Here is a 19,969-nt window from a genome sequence, read left to right as displayed (position 1 = left end):
TGAGTAAATGTTTAACTTGGAAACAACAAGTCTCTTACCTATATCATACCTTATTTCATTTTTAATGGCTTAAGAAAGAATGTATCAGGAATCTGATCTGTAATGAAATGGTATGAAGAAAATCGTTCCAATAGGCACACACATTTATAGTAATTGTTTGCGAAGTCAACACAAGGAAATGAACAATTTATGTACGAAGTGAAACTTGTGTCGAATGTTCATCATAGAAACCTTGTGAAACTGATGGGATGTTCCGCTGAGAGAGATGAAAGGTTGATTGTTTATGAGTATTTGCCCAACAAGAGCCTTGACACCTTCCTCTTCGGTAAGTTACCCCTAATTGGTCTCGCCATCATCCCTTTTCTCATGAAGCTCTTTAGTATTCCAATGTTTATTGAATGGCATGATAGTTTTAGATTTGCGATTGCAGAGGCAGAAAATTTTAGAAGCTTAGAATGCCAAAAACGTTATAACATGATCGTTGTGATTGCCCGGGGGCTTCTGTATCTTCATGAGGACTCGCCCATGAAAATAATTCACAGAGATATTAAACCAAACAATGTTTTACTTGACGAGAAATTCGATCCAAAGATAGCCGATTTAGGGCTTGCAAGACTCTTCCCTGAGCATGAGATGCATATCCAAACATCTGTTGCAGGCACGCGGTAAGGATCACGAGATATTAATGCTTTTCTTGGATATAAATGAGTTTATGCTGATGTAGCGTGCAAAGCAGTGGTTACATGGCTCCAGAGTACGTATATAAAAGGAAGCTCTCTGCTAAAGCCGACGTTTATAGCTTTGGAGTGCTCCTTCTCGATATTGTCAGCGGAAAGAAAAATATGGATACGAGCTTAGTAGAGAGGGTAAGGAGCTTTAATTTATGCCATTCAGTTTAGCTTTGGTGCTATTTTTGCCCTAAATTTATTGAACCCGTGTTCTGCTACGTAGGCGTGGGAGCTTTACAATGAGTGGAATATGTTGGACATTATGGATTCGGCAGTTTTATTAGAAGGATGCCCTCAGGAACAAGTGTTAAGATTCATTCATATCGGGCTTTTGTGTGTTCAAGATAATGCAGCACTCTGTCCACCCATTTCTATTGTGATTCTGATGTTGTCAAGCACTTCAATGCCTTTGCCAATTCCAACAGAGCCCGTGTTTCAAACAAGCAGCAAAAGTAGTGTTGCATCAAGTCAAGATCAGCGAGCGAATGGCTTAAACATCACATACTAAGGCTTCATTTCTAGAGTAAAAGTGTTAAATAGTCAAAGTTTGACTTACTTTTCCAAGCTCAATTTTTTCCTTAGTGTGTGAAGTTTAAGGCTGGCCGCGAGCGAGTGGTACGAATTAAAAGAGCATGACATCACAGTCATGGTACAAATGCAATAAGTCTACTAGGTTTCTTTCAAATAGAGATGGCTAGACCATATCAAAAATAGTTGGATAACCCCTGCTTAAGTTCTTTCGAAAGACCATCTATAGATCACATGAAAAATTATGCATAAAATCTAATAAAGTTCTTTTAATTGATGGTGACATGTGTCTCCCTAGTCAATACAGTTCTTTTAATTGATGGTGACATATGTCTCCCTAGTCAATATCAAGTTCTATTATCAACATAAAAGTCTATAAAAGTCTATACATGTCAATATTTTATTTACTAGTATAGATATCTTATATAAATCTACCTAAAAAATGCCCACTACAAAATAATTATAATTTAATTTACATATAAAATTATTTATATTTTCTTTATCTCCATTTATTTAGGTTTTTACTAACTTAAGTTTTTTATTTTAATTTCTAAAAAATGAATGATTTATATCTTCCAATATAATAATTTAAACAAATATTTTATATGGTATTTATTAAATTAGTTTTAAAAGTGTACTCTATTTATTATAAGATTTAAACTTTTGACATGTCGATGGTTGTCAAATTTAAGGTAGAAGAATAAAAGTTACATGCATACACCATCCCACTCCACCCATTCCACCATTATAGAATGCCTATTAGCATTAACAATTTTATCATAAAATATAATATGTTTACATTCAAACCTAACCTATCTATATGTCATAATTTAATTAGATATGATATTGTTAAGGCTCATTCACATAGTTATTACAAAATATTAACAAAGATCCTTCCAAGAAACACATTTAGGTTCCCAAAAAATCTAATGACAATGAATATATTCATATAAATGAGACACTATTGGAGCTCTAATTAGTGCATGTATATTAAAATATATATCTCCCACATTTATGATGCCCTTATTAACTCTATGTTTTCTCTATATTAATTTTTAATCTTTTAATTGGATGAATGAATTAGAGTCTTATATGTAGATGTGAGTTTGTGAGATATGATGTCTATTTATTGAAAGGTGCATTAAATATTTGTTTTAACATTTTAATTGTTGCTCTTTGATTTCTAAGATAGTTTTGAAAATCCTTACTCATAACTACTAAAACTCTATAGAAAGAAGTCAAAACCCAGGTATGGCCCTTAAACTTGATATATCCAAAGCTTATGACAAGGTAAGGAGGGAATTTATGTTTGATATCCTAACTAAATTAATCTTCAATGAAAATTTTAGTAAAATTATTAGGACCTCTATGAACACAGTCATGTTTTCTATTCTAGTTAGTGAGACCCATGGGAGATTTTTCTCTTCCTCCCATGGTCTGTGACAAGGTGAACCCTATCACCTTACCTATTCATTATTGTGGCAAAGGTGCTAAGCATAAACTTAGTGGCTATGGGTAACTTGGGAATAATAAAAGGAGTCAAACCTACATCCTTGTGCCCCCCACAAATTACCCAGTAGTTTTTTTATGACACTTTATTATTTGGCATCTCTTCTATCCATGAAGATAGGGAGTGGAAACTAATTTTAAATTACTATGAGAAGATTTCAAGTCAATGCATAAACTATCATAAAAGAAAAGTTTTTTTTTCTAGTCTAAGATATAAGGTGACCAAAATAATAGGATGCCAGGAGACAAACCTTCCAAGAACCTATATTAGCCTCCCACTCATAATTAAAGAAGTCTCCAATCAGTTTGGGAATGGCTTGGTGGAATCCTTTTAGAGAAAATTGGTGGGATGGAAGGAAAAGATCCTAAGAAGTGCAAGGAAACTCCAACTTCTCTCAGCCTCTTTGGAGGGTATTCTGATATACTTCCTCTCTATTTTTAAACTCCTTGGTAGATATAGAGACATCATGGAAAAAAATCCAAAGGAATTTCTTACAATCTAGTTTTGAAAAGAATTCTAGGATGAGCTTGTGAGTAAGGAAATTTTTTACCATCCTAAGGCCCTAGGGGTTTGAATATTAAGAGGATGGGGCATATGAACAAGGCCATCCTGACTAAGGTAGGATGGATATTGATGAACTCCTTGGGTAGTTGTTGCAACATTGTGAAGGCTAACTATTTGGGAGGTGACTTGTTCCATCACTTCCTTTGTACCCATGCTCTCCCCAAGGGTTCTAAAATTTGGAATAATGTGATGCATATGCAAAAAATTTTAAAGATGGATACTCACTGGGTGGTGGAAAATTTTAGCAACATTGACTTTTGGAAAAACTAATAACTTCAAGATAACCCTCTCATGCCTACCAGATTCCAACCCTTGAGAGAGGATTGCACTAGATATAATGGTAGTCTGATTCAGAGATGTATCACCTTGAAAGGCAATGCAAAATAATTCATAATGTAGAAGGGATAGGGCTTGCTCTAGAACTCCAAAATCTTCTTCTATGGTATAGGATTCTTCCCACCTCGATCAGTGATTCTTTGGTGTGAGACTTACCCCCTCTAGAGACTTTATGGTGAAATCTTCTTATCTTAGTTGGCTTGTGGCCATGGGGGATTGTAGGAAGGTCTGGTACCCATGGATCTTGCCAAAGATAAATTTATTTTGGTGGACAATCTTACATGGGAATATACTCACCATTGATAATCTTCAAATGAGAGGGTGCTAGTTAGCCAACTATTGTATTTTGTGTTACAAAGAAGTGGAATCTATTATATACCTTCTCATCCACTACCCATTCACATTTGATGTTTGGACGGGAGTCCTTGTGCTATGGGGAGACTAGTGGTGTGTCAATGTGAACTTACACCAATTTGTTCATTGGGAAGGGTCATCAGATCTTCTATATCTCAAAAGTCTATGGGAATTATCCCATTGTATGTCTTGTGGAAAATTTGGAAGGAGTGAATTGATGTAGGAGCATCTTGCATGGAAAATTATTGAAAAAAAAAAAGTTGAAAAAAAAAATTTGAAAAAAAAAAACAAATCTAGAGAAGAGAGAAAGTGACGAAAAGTAAAGGAGAAATAATAAAAAAATAAAAAAGGAAAAAGGAGAAAAGAAAGGAAAAGAGTATTTCTATTTTCGAGGTGCATAGGTAGCATAATAAAACAAAATAAAAAAATAAATGGTTGTCATTCCATTTATCGAGGTGTGTGGGTAGAATTCTATAAAGTTATGAATATTGTAGAAAGTTGTGGATAATGTAGAAGGTTGTGGAAGTTGTAGAAGGTTGTGGAGGAATTCTAGAAGCTTGTGGATAAGTCATGCATTGGGTGGTAAATGCCTATTTAAGCAAGGCATATGAGCATTTCTAATCAAGCTCAAGGAGTAGCTTGAGAAGTGGAAGCTCAAGGGGAAGCTTGACGAGTAGAAGCTCAAGAAATAGCTTGAGGAGTAGAAGCTCAAGGAGTAGCTTGAGAAGGAGAAGCTCAAGAAGTGGAAGCTTGGGAAGGTAAAGGCTTCAAGGTGTGAAAGAGAAAGAGGAGAAAGTGAAGAGTGAGTTTTCCTGAGTCTGTGGACAAAGCGCCGAATGTGAGGTAGTTTACAGTAGGATTGTGATGGAGTTGTGAGTGTGTAGATAGAGCGCCGAATGTGAGGCAGTTTACAGTTGGATCTTGGATTAAGTTTGTGAGAAGAGCTAGTGACTGCGGTTTAGAAACAAGGAGGTTGCTTGGTGGCTTGCGAGCACAAGTTGAGATCTTAGAGGTTTCTACCAGAGTGTGGATCTGGACTAGCTTGGGTTTGGGTTGGATCTTGAGAGATTTTGCAAAAATGTTATTGTAATTAGTATTGGATTTTCAAGTATAATAAAATTGTCTTCATATTGTTGCATTTTTGGTTGTGAGTTGGTATGGGTGGCATGCCCTTCATTAGTGGTATCAGAGCAAGAGTTCTTGAGTGTACAAGCAGATCACCAAAGTGTGAGGCAGTTTTTACTAGGACCTTGGTTGGGTGAAGTTTATTAGAGTAGGGGTTCTTGAGTGTGTAGACAGATCACTGAAGCTGAGGCAATTTGCACTAGGACCTTGGGAGAACATGCAGATTGATCAATTGATGCAAAGATAGAAGACAGAACTTGTTGAGGCATGATCATAGAGAGTTTATGGATTGCAAATCCGTGGTCCTAGACTTGTGATGTGGTTCCTAATTGTTTGTGTGAGGTGGCAGGTTGCGATTTGACTTGCAAATAATTTGGTTGTCACAAGAAGCGTAGGAAGGATTTGTTGCAGAGGGTTTACGAAGATCTTGGGAGATGGCTCCAAGAGGATTGGACCCTAAGATGATTGCGAAAATCCATGATATAGTGGAGAGGAATTTTTCTAAGATGATTTCTCGGTTGGATGCTAGATTGGCTGATCAAGCTAAGAAGGTTAAGGTGGAAGAGGATGGTTTTGCTGATTAGTTTGTGGAGCCCGATGCAGAACCTGTAGAGAAAATAGAGGTTGTTGTTGAGGATATTCCTAACCTCGCTGATGTTGGGATGGAGATTGGTTTTCATGATCAGTTGGTTGAGTTTGACATGGAGACTGCAGAGCACTTGATCGTGGATGATCTGATTGTTGTTGGAGGTGAGTTATGTATTGCAGAGCATCTTGTTGTGAGCAATGAGGTTGCTAGTGTTGAGAGTTTAGCATGTGTTGATGGGGATCTACATGTTGGTGCTAATATGGAGTTTGTTGTTGCTGATGCGGGGTTTGTTGCTACTGGTGTGGATTCACTAGTTGCTGATGTGAATGAGGGTTTGTTGATGAAGAATTATGTTCAATTTGTTCTTGGGAATGAGCATGTTGATTGGATGGTTGAGATTCTGGTGTTTGATAGAGTAATGCAGATGTGGAAGATTTGCACATTGGTTTTCTTGTCCCCATTGAGGTGGAAACCTTTGGTGAAGATGAAGATGGTTGTAGACCTTTCTTTTTTGGCGTCAAAGTGTGGGACACACTTTTCTATCTACTAGGGGAGTCTGATGCAGGAGCATCTTGCATGGAAAATTATTGGAAAAAAAAAAAAATCTAGAGGAGAGAGAAACTGACGAAAATTAAAGGAGAAATAATAAAAAAATAAAAAAGGAAAAAGGAGAAAAGAAAGGAAAAGAGTATTTCTATTTTCGAGGTGCATAGGTAGCATAATAAAACAAAATAAAAAAATAAATGGTTGTCATTCCATTTATCGAGGTGTGTGGGTAGAATTCTAGAAAGTTATGAATATTGTAGAAAGTTGTGGATAATGTAGAAGGTTGTGGAAGTTGTAGAAGGTTGTGGAGGAATTCTAGAAGCTTGTGGATAAGTCGTGCATTGGGTGGTAAATGCCTATTTAAGTAAGGCATATGAGCATTTCTAATCAAGCTCAAGGAGTAGCTTGAGAAGTGGAAGCTCAAGGGGAAGCTTGAAGAGTAGAAGCTCAAGGAGTAGCTTGAGGAGTAGAATCTCAAGGAGTAGCTTGAGAAGGAGAAGCTCGAGAAGTGGAAGCTTGGGAAGGTGAAGGCTTCAAGGTGTGAAAGAGAAAGAGGAGAAAGTGAAGAGTGAGTTTTCCTGAGTCTGTGGACAGAGCGCCGAATGTGAGGCAATTTATAGTAGGATTATGATGGAGTTGTGAGTGTGTAGACAGAGTGCCAAATGTGAGGTAGTTTATAGTTGGATCTTGGATTAAGTTTGTGAGAAGAGCTAGTGACTGCGGTTTAGAAACAAGGAGGTTGCTTGGTGGCTTGCGAGCACAAGTTTAGATCTTAGAGGTTTCTACTAGAGGGTGGATTTGGACTAGCTTGGGTTTGGGTTGGATCTTGAGAGATCTTGCAAAAATGTTATTGTAATTACTATTGGATTTTCAAGTATAATAAAATTGTCTTCATATTGTTGCATTTTTGGTTGTGAGTTGGTACGGGTGGCGTGCCCTTCATCACGAATCAACATAATCTTTAAAGACAAAGCCACTACAAGTTTGGTTGTGACCCAACAAATTACAAGACTCTTAAAGGAATGTAGTGCAATATGGTGATGGAAGACCTCCCCACCCCCTGAATCCCTTGAGAAGACTAGATATGAAGTGGGTGTCTACTTGGGATTTAGGCCTGATGGTGGCACAATTTGATAACACCAAAGTTATGGCTAAGTGTAGAATGATGTGGCATCCTCTTGTTGAAATGTGGATAAAACTTAATTTTGATGGGTTGGCCATAGTTGGAAGCACTATAGCCAAGGGTGTCCTCTAGAATAGTATGGAGGAGTTGGTTGCCACTTACACTAGGAATTGTATAGGGGGTCCAAAAAGTGATGCAAAAGCCCTAGTTCTTATGTGGGGATTGAGAATTATGAGAGCCAAAGTAATTGACAAATTGACAATCAAGGGGGATTCAATGTTGATTATTAGTGCTACTAAAGGAGAGGGCTAGAGTAGTTGAAAGATCAAAATAATAATAGAGGAAATTCGCAAGTTGATGGAGGGGTTCCAAGAGATCCACATGGACCACATTTACCATGAAGGAAATGGAGTAGCATATGAGTTAGGAAAATTTGGCCATAATGCCATGCAAATAATCAAATGGGAGGATGTCAGCCAACTTCTATCATCAACTCAAGTGATGATGGAGTGTGAGTGTACTTTGCACAATGTCATATGATTCATTTCAAAAGATGGTGTACCATTATGAATCCACATGGGTGAGAAGGCCAATGGACTTGCTTTCATAGAGCTACATTTTGGAGAGATTGTGTCAGGATTTTCTTTTATGATCCCCTCATCATGAATATTAATTATCTGAAGAAAAGGACAAGGGGTGTCATTATGTTCAGATGTGGAGAATCACAAGAGTGAGATGTCAATGACACTTTCACCAAATCCCACTTCAACTACAACTAGCAAATTTTAGTTTCGGAAGGAAAGGTACTAATCACACATTCCATGAAGAGAGGTTTCTTGTATTCTAGGAAGCCTTTTGATCTTATGATGGGTTTTTCACTTCCCAAACAATTTCAGCTTGAGTGTGATTTATTTAATTTGTCATGGCAACAAAAATTTGGTCCATAAGAAGGGGATATCGAAAAGCTCTAAGAAACTAGTGGTTGATCTTGGTGATGAAATGGGAGCTAGTGACCGCATGGAACTAGTGGAGGTTGAGGATCACATCCAAAAGAGTGAGTTTTCTTTGGTTTATCTTCGAGAAGGAGGCTTACATCCGTTTATGGAGGGTATGGAAAAGTATGACAAGCACATCTCGATGTAATTCATAAATTCTTAGAATGATAGGAAGGTTAACATTACTGGCACACCATTTGAAATCATGGAGGAGCTAGTTGCTAAGGTTGGAGGGTTTCCCCTAGAAGGAAAGAATTGGCGTAAGTAGGCTAGGGTGGTTGATGAAACCAATCTAAAAATGACATTAGAGACTAGTTGTTGATCCTCTCCATGGAATGTTGGAAACTACTAAAACTATATCTTTGTATTCCCTAAGGCTCAATGAATGGACCTTTCACTCAATCAAGTTGTTGAACCTAAAATGTATGGCTTTCAAGGGGAGAATGGATGAGATGGAAAATAAGAAAGATGGGAGTGGGCAAATGGAGAGTGCACTGAGCACTAGGGGTTATAGGAGGTCATCATAGAACTAAATATGAAGATGAAGAAATGCAAAGGACCACCAAGGATGTGTTGACTAATTGCTAGGAAATCCTGGACTCTTATGGTTATTTTCTAAATAGGGTCACAAGTCTTATGCATTAGGGGAAGGAGGTGAAACCAATGCTAGATCTATAGGTGCCTGATAAGGACAAGGTGGAGAAGGGACCTAGAAAACAAATTCACTCCAATACTAAAAATAAATGGAAGAAGGAGGCCTAGTTTTCTCAACAAGATATCAAGTAGGTCATTGAGAAGATTAAAGATTTTTATGAGGAGTTGAAAGATAAGGTTGAAGCCTTAGTCTAGTTTGCTTCTCTCTTTTTGCTGTTTTTTGGTCTGTTGTGCTCTAATTGACTTTTTGTTAGTTTTCTATTTTAGCTAGTTTTGGCATTGGCTTTGCTTAAGTTTAGTTGTTGATATTTTTGCTGGCCAAGACTGTTTCATTTTTGAACTTAATAATTTTACTTTTTCTATAAAACAATTGAGGTTTTTGGTCCCTTATAAAAAACTCATTTTAGCCTTAATCAAACAACTAATATAATATTTGGTTACATGTGCTAAGAAAATGATGAATTGTTAAAAACCATAGAAGAAGAGTGAATTTTTTTGTAAAGGTATTCTTATACCTAACCTTGCTTACTAAAACTTAGAATTATAGTATAATTATTATTACATTTAGATAACTAAAAAAAAGTATTCTACAAATGAAATGTAAAACAGACTTTAAAGAAAAAAAAGAGAGAGGAAAAAAAAGGTAGTAAAAAGAAACTCTAACACCTAACCTTGCCCTTACTGGATAAAACTTAATTTTACACTCTAATCATTAAGAGGAAAATAATATTGTATAAGAGAAATGTAAAAGAAACTCTTCCACTTGGTACAAGTCAGTATTACACTGTAGCCATTATTGTAAAAGTATTCCACTAAGGGCTCCATGAATAAACCTTTCCGCGTCATGTGAGGGCCAACAGATTAGTTATAATATTTTTCGATAACAAATTTGGTCTGCTTTACCTTATTTTATATATGTTATTTGTATTAGAAAAGTGTGGAATCTTTCCGTTCATCTCCTCAATCATTGACTGGATTACGGAGGATATCTTTACATTAGTTTATGGCATATGAATGTTCATTGACAGGAGATGTTACGCACTTTCTTGAAAGGATTCAAGGTGATAACCCATTTGATTATGATAAAACCCATTTCCATTGTATCCAAATGTGATAGCTGATACATTCGGGAAAAAAATGTTGCTTGTTTTGCTACTTCTGATCATGGCTTCCTATTCAGTCATATATATATATACAGTTCTTTCACTGCTATTTCCTTTCCGTCTTTGGTTCTTCCCTGAAAGATGAAAACAAAATTTGAGATCTATCTTTCTCTTTAAACTCAAGAAAATATATACAGTTCTTTCACTGCTATTTCCTTTCCGTCTTTGGTTCTTCCCTGAAAGATGAAAACAAAATTTGAGATCTATCTTTCTCTTTAAACGCAATTTCTTGAGGGAAAAGATGTTCACCTTGGCACCAAAACCACCTTGTCCAAGCTTAATAGTATAATCAAGTGTTTTTTATTCTATCTATTTCTTAACGGGCTAACATAAAAGGTGGTTCCGTTTTTGGATCTATAGGTATAATCAAGTGTTTCTAGACAGAAAGAAAGTATATTAATACATTTCTCTCATATCTTGATAACATGACATTTCATATTCATATTGTAAATATATCATGTTGCATTGATATTCCCTTTTTCTTATTATTTCTAGGTTTAGAGGCATTTCATATTGGTTTAAGTATTCTTCACGTTATGAAGGATTTCAGGAAATTATAAGTATTTTGGTTGGGAACAAAAGTGCAGCCAAGTTCCCATTTTTAGGACTAATGGTTAAAGTTTTAGGGGTTGAAGGCAAAGAAAGATCCATTGGTTATATTTTCTTTTATATTGCACTTACTTATACATCGTATTTACTGTAGGCAATACTATTGCATTTAGTTAATGCAATTAGTGTATTAGTTTGGATCAATCAAAACACTTTATTATTTTTATTATTAAATTTATTATAGTTTTTATAAAGTTTGAATTTATATGTATACATTGTTTTAAACTTATTTAAAATATGATTGGCTCAAAGAAATTGGTGTTATAGAGACAATTTTTCTAGAAACACTAGTTACTCTCTCTATATTGCATCATTTTTGGCTATATTTTAGGACAACTTAATTTTTCAAAACATTTACACATATTAATGTTTATTGTTCTTCAAACAAGATTCATTTTTTGTGTGGAAATAGGGTTTACTTAATAATTATTGAGTTTACAAACCATTTATAATCAATGTGTAATTAGTAAAAGCTTAGTATGTACTATTTCAATAGAAAATTATTGTAGAATATTTTATGTTATTATAATGTATTTAAATACTAACATGATAATATCTTTAATTTTTAACATTGGTTAATATTAAAAGTATTAGAGTTTATAATATAAATATAAATATATATAACTAATTATAACTTTCAACATTAAGACTTTAAAATATATTTATTTAAATATTGTTGTGTTGGTAATTAAATTTGTCATAGTAAAATTTACCCAACGGAGTGTGTGGCAAACTGTTCACAATAGTTGGATAGGCCCTTGGGTAAATTTGAATAAAGAATCTAAATCTTCAAACTGTTCACAACTGTTGTATTTTTTGAATAAAGAATCTAAAACTAAAAGGTGAGAAAGCTCATGATGACGAATGCACCACACGACTCCAAGGCTTTCCTGAACTACTAAATTAAAACCGCTAATAACAACAATCAAGATCTATGCTTAAAAACTATTACTAGTACAATGTTGATCCATAGATTCATAAACATCTACACCATACCGTGAGAACGCTCGCTACAAAGAGAATCAACATTTCTAACAATTTAGATTTAGAAGAAGAGAACTCAAATTGCATGTTCCTTTATTTTCTTGCACCAAGAACTCAAGAGGAATTTCTGATTACAAAGAAAAAATTTGTACATACTTTCCAATTATCATCTCCTAATCAAAATTTTAGCATAGTGCTCCCTTTTTCCAAAGCCAAAAGGTCCCTTTACAAAGCCCCAAAAGAGCCCTTATATAGACATAGAGGTTAATAACTACCTCTTCGTGGTTAATAACTGTCTCCCAAATATGTGATTTGGGTGAGGTTAATTAACCTCAAATAAAAATGACAACTAGTCAAAATGTATAGCTTGGAACATGTCTTCAGATGGTTGAATCATTAGCTTGTTGAGTTATTTGATGCAGACTCTTCTTTATCATCTATGTACTTCCTTGTAGACCTCCTTGTTCTGTTGAATATCCCCTACGTGGGCATATGTTGGGAGAACACTTGCAAAGGCAACAGGGCATGGCTTCATACCCACTTTCCTCATTTCCTTGAAGAGGATAAAAGTTTCCTCAAAACATCCACTTTGAGTATATCATAAAATCATTATATTCCAGGAGAAAAGATCTCTCTGAGGCAGTTGTTCTTCAAAAAGCACCAAGGCCTCATCAACCTATCCACTCTGTGCATATCCAACAATCACTATGTTCCATGAAACCAAGTCTCTTCTAGGCATATCCTCAAAGAGTTTTCAAGCATCACCAACTCATTTATTTTGAGCATATGCTGCAATCAGTTGATTCCACAAAACCAAGTTCCTTCCAGGCATCTGGTCAAACATACTTTGAGCTTTATCAACTTGCCCATTCTGAGCATATGATGTAACCATGTTGATCAAGACACTAGATTTTTCTCGGGTACTCTGTCAAAACTTACACAGCCCTCCATTAAACAACATTGTACTTTTTCCTCTATAATTTACAATCTAATAGAGGTCTATGTGTTTCTCCAATTGGGCATGCATAGAGAGGCTATTGGCAAGTGATGTGAGATATAGCTTCACACACCATCATCTTACATAGGCAGTGGCTCCTTCTATATTTTCTTCTCAAGCTACAATGATATTTACCTTTACACCTACCGAATTGGATCTACTAAAGGCATCAAGAACCTTTCCAATTCATCCATATCAGGCTCATACCGAAAATCATTTGATTCCTTAACATTCTATCAGTTGGGCAATCTATCAAACATTTGTCTAGCACCAATTGTGATCGATAACTGCAAACATTCTACCATGAAAGCTCTTAAGAAGCCTTCCCTGTCGACACCTTCAAGGTTGAGATTTGGCGATAGAGTGGATAGGTGACATATAAATATTTGAAGAAACCTCAGGCTCAGTTTCCTTTTCTTTAAATTATCTCTTCCCTACAAGCTTAAAGATAATAATGCACTCTTTTGTGCATGTTGCAGTAATCTAAAAATCCACTGTGAATGTATTATTATATAGTCTCATTATCGAAAGAATTTATAGCGATCAGCCAAGAAGTGGAAGCCATTTATGTTCACCCATGGTGACATACAAGATGGATTTTAGATGAACATTTCTCTTCCTCACATGGATAGAATAGTGTGTTCCTTTATAAAACTTGAAACTTGAAATAGTTTGAAAACTTCCTGAGCATCTACCAACATCCACACCAATCACACATCTAGCAGGAGTCAAGCAACCTTTTTAGTGAGTGCTGAAATGATAGCATAATAATATCTATCGCAATCCAAAAACCAAAAAATTGAAGGCTTTATATTGCACATTGCAAGAGTATTTTAGTTTGCCATTGTTTATGCTATTTGTACAGCCTAGCCTATTTTTTTTGGAGGCTTATAAACTCTTACTTCCCTTGAGACTAATTTACTGATTTGATACCTTGGTTTTTATTTGGTAGGTACCCAATTAATCACCTATATAATTCATTCAGAACCCAAATATGCAGCTAAGAAGCTTCTCATTGTTTATGTAATTTAAACCACCTTTTACTGCACATGATGAATCATCAAGGACTCAGTCTAATTCATTTCCATGGTTATTTCCAATTGCTCCCATGTACATGTCTAACTTCTTATGGGAGAGTTTTCAAACAAGTTAATAACTGCCTTGTACAGGTTAAGAAAAACATGTTTTTTGATGTTATCATTAACCTTTTGAGAGGTTAATGAAAACATGTTTTTGATGGTTATCATTAACCTTTTGAGAGGTTAATGAAAACATGTTTTTGGACGTTATCATTAACCTTTTGAGAGTTTAAGAAAAATGCATTTTTGGAGAGGTTAATTAACCTACTCCAAAATGTGCGATTTGAAAGTTACCATTAACCTTTTGAGAGGTTAATGGTTAATGATAGACTTGAAAACATGTATTTTGGGTCTCTACATTAACCTGCGATAAGTTGGAGCTCAGAAGCTGGATTTTAAAAATTTCAAGTGCTGTGCGGAGCTGGTAACGAGCCGCAAACATGAAGATTTAGAAACTCACAAAAATTTAGAGATAAAATGGCCAATTTAAAGCTTAAAACTAGGCAAGTTTCAAAAATTAACTGAGGCTTATAAAATTTGAAACAATTTTATAACCGGGCAACATGTTGTAAGCTAATGTTATCAAAATTAGAAGTATATTAAATCTCAATATTATTATTATAGGTCAAAGTGGAGCAATAAATTTATTTATTCTAAAAGAATTTAAAATTATTTAAATTCAAGAAATTAGGTTACAATATAATTCTATTTTATACAATTAATTTAACCTTAGTTATTTCTTCATTAATGTGCAATGTCTGAGTACAAAGGTTGTTACTATTAATAGTAAATAATTTTCTTCAAGTATTAGTCTTATTTTCTATTTGTATTACATAATATGCTTCTATTATCAATCTTATCTTACTATTTATTTTACAATTTACTATTACAGAAAGTACATGCCTCTATGTGGCACTTGGTTTTATTATCATATGGAATGAAAGGCTAAGTTGCACTGGTTGTATATAGTATTTCATTTTTTTATAATTAGATATGACACTTTTACACATAATGTGACATTTTTATAAGAGTTGTACAATATAAGTGAAATGGATTAACCCTTTTTAAATAATTAGTATTCTTATAATATTCTTAATTAATTTATACATTATTATAAAATTTTTTTGTAAGATTTACCTAAAATTAATACTTAGCTGTTCAAATAACGTAATCCTGAATAGAATCACAAAATATAAATTCAAAACATTTGTAAAACTTAAAATCTATTATTTACTGTAAAGTGTCCATATGACCTCTTATCTTCACTTCATCAATCTTTTGGTTTATTCCATTTGAGACCATTTTTTTTTTTTCAAATAGGGGAAGTGAACATAATAGGATAATGAGGGGTGCATATATCCATTGTCATTAGATCTCTTGGGCACTTAGATTTAAGGAACCTAAATGGGTTTCTTGGAATGATCTTTGCTAATATTTTTCTAAAAACATGTGAATGAGGCTTGACAATATTATATAGGAAAACTTAATGGAATCATGACATATATAGGTTAGGTTTGAATATGAACATCTTATATTTAATGATAAATAGGAGATAAAATATTGTCATGGACTCATCTTGACTATGTTAGACTTTTATGTTAATAATAGACCTTAGATATTGACTAGGAAGACACATGTCACCATTAGGTTGAAAGAACCTTTTTAGATATTATGCAACTTTTTATTTAATATGGCCCAATCTTCTCTATATAGGAAGAAAACTAATAGACTTTTATACATCTTGTTTTTTCTTAATGTGCTCTAGCTTTCTATATCTAATCAAGATTTTTTATTTGTACTATTGATAATGAATAACCCGTTAACATAAGTAAAAACAACTTCTCTATTATTATATACAAATGATCTACTATAATGCACTTAAAGACATAGAAATGACATTATAATACATTGATTTTTTATAATTGATAATACAAGATCTTTAGTAAATTATGCAAACTTCTTTCCATCCTTATGATTAATGGCCATAAAAATCTCCATGGTAGCTTCTCCTTATTCATTCTAGATCTGTCTCTGCAACCAGTTTAAAAAAGACTCAACAAGATGAGATTTCCAGCTCATTGACTGATTAGATCGTGTCATATCATGTTATTTGTTGGTTCTTTCCTTCAAATTATTTTGTTTATCCCAACACTGCTACAACTTTAGTTAAGTTTGATATAATGAACATGTTCTTGTAATTATGTTGTAACTATGTTACAGCTACTCTATATTTTGAAAGCTATATAATTCTGACTTTTGATTCTTTATCCAATAAATTAAGTATTTTGTATTTTGAATCAGACTTTATGATTCTCAATTAGAACATATTTGCAATCAGAACATATAGAACAAGAGAAAAAAAAAATGGTTAGCTTTCTCTAATTACTACAAATAACATATATATAACAAAAATATTTTAATATAAAGAAATACATCAGAAGTGAAAAAAATTGGATATATATCGCAGAATAGAACTGCTGCGTTACTCATTCATTATCATATTAAATATGTCTACATATTGAAGGCTGAACATATCTTTATGGTTAAACAAGTTTGTTTGGAATCTAATTAAAGACTCCTCATAACAATCTGAGCTACACGCAACAAAATAAAACAGTTAATATAGAACTCATATGACACAAACACAGCTTGAAAATATTTTGTTTTACTTAAAAATCAAATTCTAATGTGGAATTTCTGGCCGTGATGTTGATCATTTTGGGCTCGTTTATGTGAACGCCCGACGAAGATGACCTGGTCCTCACAGATGTCTGTGATGCCGTGCTCTTTTCATACATATCACTGCCACTCACTGAGCTTGACTTTGATGCCACACTACTTTTACTGCTCGTTAGAAACCCGGGCTCTGTTGGAATGGGCAAAGGGATTGAACTGCTTGATAACATCAGAATCACAATAGAAATGGGTGGACGGAGTGCTGCATTATCTTGAACACACAAAAGCCCGAGATGAATGAATCTCGACACTTGTTCCTCCGGGCATCCTTCTAAAACTTCTGAATCCATCATGTCCAACATATTCCCCTCATTGTAAAGCTCCCACGCCTATATAACACATCAACGGTTTAGCAAATTTAGGGTAAAAAATATAACCAAAGCTAAACCGAATGAGAGAAAATTGAGTTCCTTACCCGTTCTACTAGGGTTTCAGCCCCTTGCGATATACGTATCATATCCATATTTTTCTTTCCGCTGACAATCTCAAGCAAGAGCACTCCAAAGCTATAAATATCAGCCTTAACAGAGAGCTTCCTTTTGATTAGATACTCTGGAGCCATGTAGCCCCTGCATCGCGCGCCACTGCCACATCAGTATTTATCTACACATTGTAAACTTCAAAGAACAAAACACTACCGAATCAAACATCTCGTTGTCCTTACCACGTGCCTGCAACAGATGTTTGGATATGCGTCTCATGCTCAGGGAAGAGTCTTGCCAGCCCAAAATCGGCTATCTTTGGATCGAGTTTCTCGTCAAGCAAAACATTGCTTGGTTTAATATCTCTGTGAATTATTTTCATGGGCGAATCCTCATGAAGATAGAGAAGCCCGCGGGCGATTCCGACGATCATGTTATAACGTTTCTGCCAATCTAACAGTCTAAACTTTTCTGGCTCTGCAGTGCCAATTCTAAAACGGTCATGTCCGCTTTAGGACACCATTGTAATAGTAAAAAGCTTGATCACGAAGCCAATTAGTGTTAACTTACCGAAGAGAAAGTTGTCAAGGCTCTTGTTGGGCAAATACTCATAAACAATCAACCTTTCATCTCTCTCAGCGCAGCATCCCATCAGTTTCACAAGGTTTCTATGCTGAACATTGGCCACAAGTTTCACTTCGTTCATAAATTGTTTATTACCTTGTGTAGATTTCGCAGACAGTTTTTTCACAGCTATTTCCTTTCCATCTTTAGTTCTTCCCTGGAAAATGAAAATAGAATTAGACTTCTCTATTTCTATGTAAACAAATTTCCTAATCAATGGAAACATCATTTCGTATGGGAAAAGATGTAGAATAGAGATTCACCTTGTATACGGCACCAAAACCACCTTCGCCAAGCTTCTTATTTTTGTGAAAATTGGCAGTGGCTTCTGCTAGCTCTTCGAAGCTGAAGTCAAAATGCTGCTCCTGTTGAAATAATGACCTCTCTTTACAGTGCGAAAAATGGGTTAGCTAGATGAGCAAATGCTACATTTAAGAAACAAAACAAAAGAGAAAACAAGAAACGAGATTTTAATCTAAATCTACACCTTCATTATGGGCGGCTTGGGCTACTGGTCCCCCGAAAATAGCAGATTTGAGAGTTTTTCTCATAGCAAATGAACAAGTGAGTAACATCACAGCCATTCCTGCCACAAACCCCACAATATAGGGCACTGGTTTTGAGGGCTTCTCTGCATGCCAAATCTTTATGGTCATGTAATGAAATAGAAGGGCTCTGAATCCATCACAATTCTAACCACTGAAAATCTAGTAAACATGCTCAAAAGACTAATTGTAGAAAACATGAAACTAAGTTGGTAAACTTACCACGCGATATTTTTCGGTGCGGGAATGATGATGACGACGACTCGAATTCCACCATTGGCGAATAAAAGGGATATGTCTCATATCTCGCGGTGCAACTTGTTGACAGAACTCGAGCTCCTTGTTTCCCTGAACAGCAGTTTTCTAGTTCTTTTCTTGCTTGAGACAAACACGTAGTGCAATCCTTGATGGATATATGTCTCCAACACTGGACTAGGCCATACACCGTGCCCGTCTCGTTGAGGGTATCGGGCTTGATATAGTCTGATCCAACAGCAAAATATTTATTTGTATTTGTTGCTTCTCCAGACAAATGGGAGAGAAGACTAGAGGTTCTAGGTGTGAAATCCTCTGGAAAGAAATTCGGGTTTCCCGAAAACTCAAAGGTGGTATTTAATCTTGAACTGAAATTGGTAATATCATAGCCCAAGAAACAGCTATCCGTCCACACCATTGCACCTGTGTCATTGGCGCATTCACTTTGAGCAACAGTGTATGCTTGGCTTAAACAATATGTGCATCTGGTAACAGAAGCATTACCAAAACACTGTAAGAGACCATAGACAGTATAGGGAGATTGACCACTGGACGACCTGCTAAACCCTTCAACTACATTTTTGGAAAGATCATCGATTAGTGTCTTCAAGTTTTGGAGGTATGCTCTCAACTCTGTGTAATTAGCCCAAACATTGTTGCAATCGGTCATCTGAAAGTCACATATGACTGAATGGGAACCCATGATCACAAGTAGCAAAACAAGCCGCATTTTTTTTACAGAATAATGGTTTGGAATAAACGGAAATGGGTTATTATTTCTGCCGATGACCCATCGAACACTTGGGAAACGCGCTTTATGTAGTGAAAACTTTAAACACACTCCACTGTGCTGAACTCTCGTGCAACTTTTAACTTGCACGAAGGGTGGCCATCTAGGGACCCTCTTCATTTAGTCCTCTGAAAACTGATGAAAATTACAGCACAACACAACAAAGAAATCAGACAAGAGAGAAAGTTAATAGAGAGGAAAAGTCATTGAGAAACCTATAAAATGGGTTCTGCCGAACACAGGTCTAGCTTATTCTATTTATAAGCAAATGCATATTAAATGTTATCTTGACTATGCATAGAGCTGACTATTACAATTAATATTGGACGGTGCTTGGACGGCTAAAGAGGACGGCTACTCATTTATTGCTGAAGGCTGTGGACGGTTGTGTGGCTGTGGACATTGGGAGAAATTAATACTGCCAACGAAAGCAAACAAAATGTTACACTGTTGCTTGGAATCTTTTGTTCACAGCGTGGGGCCTGCAAAAGAAATAGAGTGGCGCTCTTTCTATACGAAGGGAATTTGCAATTGGCGTCATCTATCCTGATGCAAAAAGCAACATGGTAGAGGCGAAAACACATCGAAGTCGTGCATTACCATTCATAATTAGAGTGGCCACTACGAAAATCGGTTTCATTCTTGTTGTTGGTATCACTGACGACGCTAAGTTGCATTTCAAATTCGCGCCCGGTAACTTTGTCAGCTTAAAT

At 35.4% G+C, this 19,969-nt stretch overlaps 2 protein-coding genes across 2 annotated transcripts; one reads left to right on the top strand and one right to left on the bottom strand.

Annotated features, from left to right (window-relative positions):
• Positions 1 to 243: 243 nt before the first annotated feature.
• LOC149561775 (cysteine-rich receptor-like protein kinase 6) lies at positions 244 to 1,236 on the top strand. Its single transcript, XM_089827903.1, has 4 exons — positions 244 to 325; positions 431 to 665; positions 725 to 866; positions 952 to 1,236. Exons 1-4 carry the CDS (start codon positions 244 to 246, stop codon positions 1,234 to 1,236), a joined length of 744 nt encoding a protein of 247 aa, XP_089684029.1.
• A 15,317-nt stretch (positions 1,237 to 16,553) lies between these two features.
• Positions 16,554 to 19,196, bottom strand: LOC149561774 (cysteine-rich receptor-like protein kinase 15). Its single transcript, XM_089827902.1, has 7 exons — positions 18,410 to 19,196; positions 18,152 to 18,339; positions 17,930 to 18,076; positions 17,613 to 17,823; positions 17,285 to 17,519; positions 17,057 to 17,189; positions 16,554 to 16,949 (listed from the first exon to the last, which is right to left on the bottom strand). The coding sequence occupies exons 1-7, from the start codon at positions 19,194 to 19,196 to the stop codon at positions 16,554 to 16,556; spliced, it is 2,097 nt and encodes a 698-aa protein (XP_089684028.1).
• Between the last annotated feature and the right edge of the window lie 773 nt (positions 19,197 to 19,969).

The sequence above is a fragment of the Cupressus sempervirens genome, chromosome 4 (assembly GCF_028749045.1).
Source record: "Cupressus sempervirens isolate cs-2001-9-10 chromosome 4, ASM2874904v1, whole genome shotgun sequence".
In the NCBI taxonomy this organism is placed as follows: Eukaryota; Viridiplantae; Streptophyta; class Pinopsida; order Cupressales; family Cupressaceae; genus Cupressus; species Cupressus sempervirens.
Note: the sequence above shows the minus strand (reverse complement) of the source record. Positions and strands in the feature narration are given on the sequence as shown.